This window comes from Mchenga conophoros, linkage group LG2, assembly GCF_057382185.1.
Source record: "Mchenga conophoros isolate Kocher_MC1m ecotype Shallow Benthic linkage group LG2, M_conophoros_male_GT1.1, whole genome shotgun sequence".
Classification (NCBI taxonomy): domain Eukaryota; kingdom Metazoa; phylum Chordata; class Actinopteri; order Cichliformes; family Cichlidae; genus Mchenga; species Mchenga conophoros.
Window position 1 is genome coordinate 7,024,646 of NC_140527.1, and position 11,069 is coordinate 7,035,714.

An 11,069-nucleotide genomic window follows, 5' to 3' on the forward strand; every position below is an offset into this window, starting at 1 on the left:
GCCTTTTAAACATTTCTGTCCATGTTTTTTCTGTATCTGCATGTAACTCTGACAGTCAAAGCGTCTACTGTTTGACCCCACACACATATATACATGCACACTGCATACTGCGCACACCCCTACACCTTGTCTCCGTCTGTATGCATTATGTTCTTGGCATGGCCTCTGTTTCTCTTTGCTGGTCGCGCCAAAGCTGAGCCTGCCCGACAGACAACCACGAAGAGGAGGAAACGGAAGAACTCAGCCAGCAGCGCCAATAGCAGTGTGGGCACCACTGCAAGCAAGAAACGCAGCCCGGCCACCAACTTCAGCCTCTCCAGTCAGGTACCTGTAAGCATCAGCTCCACTTTCCCTCCTCTTTTTTTTTTTTTTTTTGTTGCGAAGTCTTCACATGCAAGTTTAGAGGGTAACAAACAGGAAATTCTGAATGCTAGTGCAGCTATTAAGCTTAGATTATTTGCGCAAATGAGGGTAACAAAGGAACTAAAGTCTCGGTTCTGAGACAAAGAAACCCTGTGGGACGTGAATGAAAACATGTGGCCCCAAAAGATAAAGAGAAAATACATAAAATACAGTACAAGAGCAGGTTTATGAAAAACAAGTAAAAAAGGTGAATGAAACTCTTCTGCTGCTTTTTTTTTTTTGCCGTGGGTTGTATCATGTTTTGTAGCTGCATACTTAATTTTTCTTGAGTATTCAGTATCTCAGAGTAAACTTTATTCTTGTCAGAATACGCATGTTCGAAAAGACCCAGCTGACCCTGTTGCTTAACCAAGTGGCTGAAGCCTGGAGGTTTAAAAAGGAAAAAAAAAGGCTTGAATATCAGGACCAAATGGGAAAATGTGGGTGGGGTAGGTGACACTTTGCCCTCTCTCAGCCACCACGCTTGAAATGCCCTTGAGCAAGAACCTGAACTCACAGCTGTCCAGAGGACTGGTGGCTAGCTGTACTTGCTTTCACATAAATGTAACGAAGACATAAACAAACAAGAACCAAGAAAAAACTTAAGGATACTGATTGCTCTCCTTTGAATGAGGTTTCTTGTTTAAATCCCTGAAGTCCAGCAGATGTGGGATTACTGAAGCTGATGCCAACATCCATATACTATAGAACTATACTGTAGCTGCTTTAGAACAGTTATTTTTTAATACATACTCTTGACTTACTAACTTTTTCACCTTTTTGTTAAACAATAAACTTTAAGCACCAGTAAATGGAAAATATCAGAAATATTGATAAGCCAATGTAAATTAAATTAACACAATTAAAACAAGAAGCATCTAAAATGAAAAGAAACAATGTAACCAATAACAAACATGCTGCATATTCAAATATGTGTTATTAACACATTACATTACATATACATTTAATCGTTTTTACACTACAGATATAAAACTTATGTCCAAAACTTAAAAAGAAAACAGCTTTCAGATCAACTTTGAACACCTTTACTCAGTGTGAAACTAATTACAATTGTGTATGAATGCCTGATTTAGCTACAGGTTTCCATAAAAGGCCACTTGACACAGTTAGAGGTTAAATAGCCTCTTAAACAGCTGAGTATCACACCACATGCTTGGCACTCCCCTCGAGGATTCAATGCCATTGTGAGAGTCTGCAAAGGCTGCACTGTCATTCCATACACTGCTTATTATGCACACACTGTATTATATTTACACTACAGCATCCAATTTACTGTTCTGTAGCCACACTGGTGCACTGTTTTTCAACACACATTTCAGTGCCGTTGAGAATGCGCCAATTCCAAACATAAAAGGAATTTATTGACATTAAAGTGTCGCCGGTTACCATTAATGTGTGGCTGTCTTGTACGTAGGACTAATACTGCTTAATGGGAAATTTGAGGTTCTAATGCTTTTCTATACAGCATGTGCGGAACAACAACCAGATCTCCCAGAAAAGATGTTTATATACTGCTGCTTGCTTCGAAAGAAACCATAAAAATCTTTATTATGCTTCTTAGGGATGTTTTTTTGCAGTGTAGGAAACTCATGCATGTAAGCACTACACACAAAGTGGTGTATAAAGTGCAGGACACTGGAGAGTGTCTGTGGTTAAGTTTAAGCAACAAAAACACTTCAGAAATAAAATCGTTTCAGTGTAATTTTAATAAAGTAAACATGCAGTAAACGTGGTGTTTCTTTTGGCTTTTTCAGTATTTGACAAAGATCGTAATCTTTTTCTGACTTTTACCAAGACCTTTAAGTCGGCAAAATATAACCACAAAAAAGTTCAAGGGTCCTTTCAAACTACAAGTAGAGACATGTATTATTCCACGGTTGCATATTGTAAAGGAAAAAAAGGAAATGAAAGGTCCTCCATAAACATTCTTTGCACAATGGCAAATTCACTAATTAAAAACTATTTGAAGTAAATGCAAGTCATTTCTAGGATACAGGGTTGAATAAAGGGACATTATAGAACTTGTAGAAACTTTACATCCCATTAGGTTGAATGATTTCAATGCCGGATCGACTGGCTGCCTCTCAGTTTATGCAGGGTTGTTGTGTTTTTTTTAATGCTGCTTTTCTTGTTTTTCTTGTTATTCTAATTTTACTCTTGTATAAGGAACAAACTCTGGGTCACCTCTACACACGCTCACGCTGTATTGGCCCCTCTATATTCTGTCCTGTGGTTAGCCGTCTTTTTAGTTTTGTTGCCCTCGCTCTCCTCTTTTACCTCCTTCCCTCCATCTCGCACATACATAATGTACAACTCACACACATATACACAAAGCACACGCAAATTGTTTTCTCTCTAGAAGGCAGCGTGGCTCTGTGCCAGCTCTCATTATTACCGATATCTGTATACACCCTCCACCCCCCCAACCCCATCCTCCCTCTCATGCACACTCTCTACTCCATCACTACTGCCCCCACCACCTCCTTCCCACCCACACGTACACACATAAACACACACAGACGCGCACACACGCATACACCATCCGTACCACTCATGTCGTGCATTCACACGCCTCTTAAAGACTGGCAGCGTGGCTGGTAACATGCTGGTTACATATGTTGTGCGCCTGCTGTCTTTGTCTGAGAAGTTGTTCGTTTGTGGCTGAACACAAGCCTACGTGAGCCCAATAACAATAAGGAGTGGACCCTCACAAGGGGAAGGGGGGTTACCAGTGGCTGGAGAAGAGGAGGTGTGGGGGAAGGAAGGTGGTGGCGTGTTGGGGTGGTGTGTTCATGGAATGAGCAACACTGACCTCTAGTGGTTTAAATTAAGTTTTGCGCACATGTTCCTTCTTTGCCCAGCAGGCATCTCAAACAGCAATCCCCAGTTAGTTCTCATTGTAAGATTGTCACATAGGGAGCATATTATAGAAGACATATCGTAGAGTAAAGCCTTAATGCGAAGTCTGTCCAATGTATATAAACAACAGAGCAGGTCAGCCACTAATCAGAAGGTCGGTGGTTCGATCCCAGGCTGCATCCTGGCTGCATGCCAAATATCCTTGGGCAAGATACTAACCCCGTGTTTGCCTACTGGTGGTGGTCAGAGGGCCCGGTGGCGCCAGTGTCCGGCAGCCTCGCCTCTGTCAGTGCGCCCCAGGGCAGCTGTGGCTACAATGTAGCTTGCCATCGCCAGTGTGTGAATGTGTGTGTGAATGGGTGAATGACTGAATGTAGTGTGAAGCGCTTTGGGGTCCTTAGGGACTAGAAAAGCGCTATACAAATGCAGGCCATTTACCATTTACAACAGAGCTGTAACTGAAGAGAATTTGAGCATAACATTCAAAGTTCTGCAATGAGAAAGGAATTTGAAGTGCCATAGACGTGAGACATAACAGAAGTAACTCTGATGAGTGTTTTATACACATCTTTACTGATAATTTGGAATTTGAGTATGTTGTTTAATAAATCCATTTGTCTGACGGCAGAATTGTACACATGAGAAAATCTACAGTGAACATTCAAAAGTATCTATGAATCCAAAGCTTGGGTCAGCCCTATTTAATTATAATAAATACTTCTTATATTCACGCACCTACCCAATGTGTATTTATCCACCACTGAAAATAATAATAATAATAAAGCTAAAACTTAAGGTTTTTTTTTAACATAACAATACATTTGTGACTTATTTATGTCATGCATGTTTTTAATAACAGTAAATGATCTCAATGCTTTAGAGGGAATTAAAGGCTTTCGTCTTTTTCCCCCTTTTTTAATGTAGCATCAGGGAAAATAAATATAGTCATGAAACGTACGTTATATTTAAATAGAGAAGGAACAGGGATCTGGTAACATTATTGTCTTACTTCATGCTGTGTTCTTATCTTTGTTGCTTTAAGGGACAGTTGTGTCTTCTTATCCTGTTGTTGGCATCACTATCCCATCTAAATCACACTTGTTGTTTCGGAGGCCTGTGGAGAAAATATGTTCTCTACGCTCCACACAGCTAATCTCTGTAAAAATATGGTAATGACACTGCTCAGTGAATGAAGGGAGCAGGGAGGCGTTCATCCCTGAGTCGGCCTATTCAAAACCTCACCGCTTAGCTACTGCGAAAGCTAACTCTTAACGAGATGAGTAGACAAGTAGACACTATTAATTAGCTCACAATTAGTGCTCCCCAGTCTCAGACTAGCCACCAGCTGTTATCACCCGAGGGATTTTTTTCTTTTTTTTGAGGGGGGGTGCCCAAAATTGGCCAGAGGTAGGTTGACAGGCCTCCTCACAGGAACAGATGGTGAATGCAAGGCTTGTTGGCAATCAGCACGTTTTTAGCTAATGACTTAATTAGCTATGCAAATTGACAAATCAGTGTGGATATTGTCATTTAGTTGAAAAGCTCACCTAAATTAATTAGCCTGATTAAGGCATAGTGGGGTGTAGAAGTGGTCGCTGGGGGGGTTTTGGGGATGGCTTGGATAAATAAACTGCCTCTCCTCATTGGTGCTTCCCATCAAAGATTGCGTGTGTTTTACGTGGGTAGTTGTAGGGTGTGCTAAGTTGTCTAGTTTTATTTGTATGTTTACATCAATGATTGCTGCGTGTGATTGTGTGTTTGCCCATACAGAAAAGAAATAGTAAAAACTTATATGTGATTACTCATGAAAGTGGCCACTTTCATGAGTAAATCATATAAGGCTTACATGATTTACTCATGAAAGTGGCCACTTTCGCATTACTTTCATACATTGTTTTAGTAAGTATCCAAAACATACAAGTTTCATTATATAATTTTTCAAGGGATCTTATATCTGTTTTCACACTTATATGCTTTTCATACAAGTTTCACACAAGACAGATACAAACTTTATAAGATTTATATATATCTTTTCCATATGGGTGCTCTCTGCTCTGTGTGATTCGGGTCTGTAGCCAGAGGCTTGTGTGTGTGTTGTGTACTTCACCTACAGGACTAATCTGCATCCGACTGACTGTGTTTATGTTCAGGTGTGCGATTGTACAGTAAATGGTAAATGGTAAATGGCCTGTATTTATATAGCGCTTTACTAGTCCCTAAGGACCCCAAAGCGCTTTACATATCCAGTCACCCACCCATTCACACACACATTCACACACTGGTGATGGCAAGCTACATTGTAGCCACAGCCACCCTGGGGCGCACTGACAGAGGCGAGGCTGCCGGACACTGGCGCCACCGGGCCCTCTGACCACCACCAGTAGGCAACGGGTGAAGTGTCTTGCCCAAGGACACAACGACCGAGACTGTCCAAGCCGGGGCTCAAACCGGCAACCTTCCGATTACAAGGCGAACTCCCAACTCTTAAGCCACGATCGCCACGTAAGCTTATCTAGATTTGTGTGCCAGTGTACTGTTTGTCCTTTGTATGTGTGCTGCAGAGGAGATGGCTGAGGAGAGCGAGATCTCTTAAGCAGGGCAACGTTGACACACATGGCCAGTGAAGCATGTGCTCCATTTAACTGAACAGCTTTTTCCCAGGTTACGATGGATGTTGTTGGGGCTCGCCAGTCGGGGGATGCTTAGGCAGCCAAAGCGAGACACAAAGACTTAGAAAGATGCACAAATAAATAAACCTGTGATTGATTCAGAACCTACTGATCAGTATTCACAGTGATTCACAGATTCCACTCCAGTGATTATGTTTAGTCAAAGTGAGGATGAACTTAGCAACGTGACAAAATGCAAGCTCACACATGGGGCATCCCCCTCCATCAGGATTCCTTCACATCACAACAGTCACCGATATCAGTGGATAATAGATAAATCTTTCTCCTTTAATTCCTTGACCCCCCCGTGGGAGGGCCATCTCTGTGAAATATGTCTTACATGATGAGCATTGATTGGGATGGGTACAGATGCTTAGGCACTGGAGGAATCTCCTATCTGGATGGGAATGTTTCCTTTGCATGGGGTGCTTAGAGAAATTAGATCACTTAATATGCCAGCGTCTGTCCAAAAACCCCCACTGAAGAGCACACATGTACTGTCTTTAGATCGGAAGAAAGGGATGATAATTGAAGCAGAAAAACACACGCTGTACCTCTACCATCATAGAGCAACCGGGCATACCTTCTTCAAACAAAAATTATGATAAAGTCTGGTCTAGAGTACAACTAAATATTTATTTTTATGACCTCTTGCTTTTTTTAACCCTCTGTTTTAAAATGTCATTGATTAAATTCTAATTATGGGAAACAGACAACATACATAATCATTTATTTGAAGTAATGAAAATGTTATTATAAGGTCTTTTCGGTTGGATCTGCGTTCATTTGATATTCAGATGGTGCTTTGGTCTGAGAATTAGATGAAACAGATATGCATTAATTTCTTCTCTGGTGATTTCTCACTCACTTTAGCATATTAATTCTGAATCACCCCAAGGCTAAATACAGCCGGCCCTGCACAAAACCAAAAACATTCCACGGCTCCCTGTGTAAAAGTTAATTATATTTGTAAGCCAGACTTCAAAACTAGTTAGAGACTGCTTTAAAGAATGTAAATGAGTGAAATTAACAAATGGATGAGTTAGTTAATAAAAAGAAAAAAGAAGAAGAACAAAAAGAGGACAAAAATTACACACAGCAATAATAAAAAAAAATAAAACAGTTGATGGAAGGATGATGCAGTGAATTTTGTGGCTTTTTGCAATAATATTTGCATGTACTATAAGTGTATTTAGGGCTTGCTTTATATTTGTATGCATGTATCTCTTATCTCTGTGATAAACCTGTTCAAACTCCCATTGGATAAGCTACAAATTTTACAGTGGTCTAGCCAAAATGCACCCCTGCTTATATACAGCAGTGAACCCATTGTATGGTAATGTGAATATTCAGGGCGTGAAAGGAAGCACGCAATTAAAAAGTGACTGATAAAGTGACCCAGCTGACGGGACAGTTTAAATATGTTGTTACCTTTGGAAAAGCCAGGAGGAAAAAAAGACAAATTATGTGTTTTTCTGTTTTCAGAATAAAAAATATCATATACCTTCCTCTCTTCTTCTCTCTCTTTCTTAAGGACGTGATGGTGGTAGGCGAGCCGACCCTGATGGGCGGCGAGTTTGGGGACGAGGATGAGCGTTTGATCACCCGTCTGGAGAACACACAGTACGATGCCACCAACGGCCTGGATGACGAAGACGACTTTAATAGTTCCCCAGCTCTGGGCAACAACGCCCCTTGGAGCAGCAAAGCCCCCGCCGCCCAGGATAGCAAGCCCGAGAGCACGGCGCCACAACCCTCGCAGTAAAACAAAAGAAGAGGGAAAAAAAAGCCCAACAGATCCTTGACTTCATGTGGACTGGACTTTTTAACCTCCCCCCTTCCCCTGAGGGCAGTACTTCTATGCCTCATAACATTGTACTGAATCAGAACCCCCCCGTCTGCAAAGTCACCACCGGCATGTCCAGCCAAAATACTGTACGTCCGTCCCGGATATTTTCTTCTTTTCTGAATCACTGTAACATCTAGGAGAACACTGAGAACTGGCAGCATTGCACAGCAATATCCACAGACAAGAAATGCATACAGGTCGTATGCAACTATAATGTAAAAATAACAAGGTGTGGGATTTCTTTTTTTTTCTTTTTCTTTTTTTTCCAAGAATGCAGTGGAAAATTGTGGATCAAATTCTCCTCTTTGGACCCTCAGCTACAGACCTCTCATCTAGTGGAATACCACAGATGTGATTGGTTGACCTTCAGGTCACAAGTCATCCTGCTGATGGTAGACAGTGGGGAGAAAAGAAGAAGAGTAAAAACAACGAACAAAATGTCTTCAAAAAAATAAGCAAGCTCAAGAAGGCAAAGTGTTTTTTAACAGCCACCAGAGCCATTGGAAGCATCTAACCACATTGGAGACAAATGAAATATTGTTTGAGGCAATTGCATTTTTATTGGAAATTCAGTCGGCTGTTGGTTTGTTTCTGCTGTTGCTGTTTATTTCCATTTCCAATTAAGGGGAAATAAAAGTTCTCTACCACTATGGACTCCTTTGAAACAAGGGAAACTCGTGTCCTACGATTGTTTTTCCACATTACCGCGGTCGTCACAGATTGTGATTTCATGCAAACCAGTTTGATTGTGTTTGTAGTCTATTGGTATTTCGCTTCTCTCAGAATCCTTTTGCAATCACATTGTAATTTTGCAGATCAGTATGTGAACTTTGCCGACACGCGTTGATGCGTTATTGTTGATTTCTTTTCTTTTTTTCTTCCTGGAAAATTGGACTTCGTTCCCTTTAACGACCTACTCCCAAACTGATACTAAAGCCTTTTCCTGCATGATTTTATAGGAATTTTATTTTTTTGTTTGATCTATGTGCTTTATAAAACTCATCTGTTGGATTTTCCTTTTGGGTTCATCAGTTTGGGAACACTGTTACAAGGTTTGTAGCTCTGTAAATAGAGGTGGAATCTATTTTGTCCACTGTAAATCAGCCACTGAAAGCAGTTTGGACATGGCAGCTGTTTTGTTTTGTACAGGAGGTTCAGATTTCTGTTGGGTGGTTTGGATGGATGCCTGTTTGCCTCTGTCAGAACCAAACTCTTAATGTCCTCTCTAGCTAGTGGAGAACCAAAGCCACAATGTTAATAACAGCCACACAGTCACATGATGATATTTGTTGTGTACTCTGTGACATATTGTAGGAACCGCCCCCCCACAAAAACAGCAACAGTAACATTTTAAAGACAAGATCAAATCCCATCCACCCGACAGAAACACTTTGAGATCCCTGTGTTTGTGTTCACACTTGTTCTTTAATCATTAATTGAATTGATACTACAGTATATCCCTGATCTCTTTTGTTGGATTTTTGTTTAAAAATGGGCAAGAAGACAATGATGGATGTCTTTATACAATTGGATCTTATGGGTATTTATTTGTGCATTTGTAAGGAAGCTAACACGTTTCTAAATATGTTTGCGCCTAGTATTATTAGACACCATTTGTACATTATATAGCAGAGGTGTTCAGTGTCATATCTGATGTCTGGTATGTATGCTTTACCATTATGTGTGCCAATAAACCGTGCTTACAAAGTAGTTGAATTTGGTTTGATTATGCTTGATGTGAGCATGGAGCCGGACTTTTCCAGTCTGATTTTTTTAGGGGTTGAATTTTTACTTCATCAGTCTAAATCATTAAAAAGCTGTATTTATATGTTATTGGAGGAACTCAGCAGATCAAGTTGATAAATTATCATTGCAGGTTCTTTTCTTCTTTTCTTCTTTTTTCTTTTTTCTTTTATTTTGAAGGGCTTTTCACAAAACAGTTTTTTTGGGGGGACAAAGACAGCAAGATGAGGGTAGAGTTAAATTCTCAGCTACACATTTAAATGAAAGGAAATCATATTTTGGCGGCATAATCATTATTTTATGCTCTGTTTTTGTTATTATTGTTCATTACCAGCCAAAGCAAGGCACACTTCTTCATATTCCCTGTATCCATAATAGGATATAATAGCAGAAAATGACTGTCATCTACCAAAAACACCTTCTTCATGGATTTTCTAATGACCTTTAATGAGCATACTGGGAGATGTCTGCTGCAGAAGTTCAGAATTCAGTGCAGCATAATTTTAAATATTAAGCCATGATCATAGATGTCAAATCATTAGAGGGGTCAACTTAAATGCATATGCCTCATACATTCATACATACCCTTGTTAATATTAAGACCCTTAACTACATGTTCATACACTACTTCCTCTTAAAATGCATTCTGGGAAATGTAAGTACATGAATAATAACTGAGGACAAGGTATCTCTAGGTATAGTATAGAGTTGTTCTTTAATTATAACTGCCGTTAAGGTAAATTGACTGCACAAAGACCACAAGGACATGGACATTCTTTACTTACTCGATGAGCAGTTAAATGTCAGGTATATATTCAAGAGGCGCATGAACGTAGGCGTTATGTATAGCAGCATTTTAAACACTGGAGATTTAGTCTATTTATTCTGGGATATCCTTTTAGGTTTTATTAAAATATTAAAATGTAGATGACCGCACCTGAGTAACGTCAACAAAATATACCTGAATATACTCAGAACGACCTCTAACATGAACTATAACCTCTATATATGCCGTTCGTACCAAACTTGTATATATAAATCAGTGGGAAGACGCCTCAGTACTGTTGTTGGGTAGACTTTAAATTCAAGAAGATTTCATGGAACTTTGGGGACACCAAGTGGAGGATATTGGGTACTGCAAAATACTCAATTAACTTTTCTTTGTTATCGATCTCTATACGACATTACTGTAGAAAGTACATAGTATAATATAATATAACACAATATATTTCCTCTTTCGTAACCAATGATTATATTCACTGGAAAGTCTTTAACAATATTTCATTTTGTTAATTTCCTAACAGCATATGCGTTTATTTAAGAAAAAGTTGTGATGCCGGGAAAAATATATTTTTAAAAATACCACTATGTGTACATACATTTACGTTCTTTATATAAAGAGTTAATTTATTATTATTATTATTATTATTATTATTATTATTATTATTATTATGCTCGTTTTTTCTTCTTATCTTGTTGTTGAAATCAAATAAAAAGCCCCATTAGTGTGACTAGTTGGTCCACAG

The 11,069-nt window shown here is 39.5% G+C and overlaps 1 protein-coding gene across 4 annotated transcripts in view; it reads left to right on the forward strand.

Annotated features, from left to right (window-relative positions):
• The window catches only part of ldb2a (LIM domain binding 2a), a 112,978-nt gene extending 103,468 nt beyond the window's left edge, over nt 1–9,510 (forward strand). The window contains exons 8-9 of one of the 4 annotated variants that reach the window (XM_085284673.1): nt 194–330; nt 7,486–9,510. In XM_085284673.1, coding sequence (XP_085140799.1) covers nt 194–330; nt 7,486–7,716 — 368 coding nt within the window. In that variant the 3' untranslated portion in view covers nt 7,717–9,510. Of the gene's footprint in view, nt 1–180; nt 331–7,485 lie in introns of all 4 variants that reach the window. The other 3 variants (XM_085284683.1, XM_085284656.1, XM_085284665.1) reach the window with 3 other exon arrangements.
• Nucleotides 9,511–11,069: the final 1,559 nt, after the last annotated feature.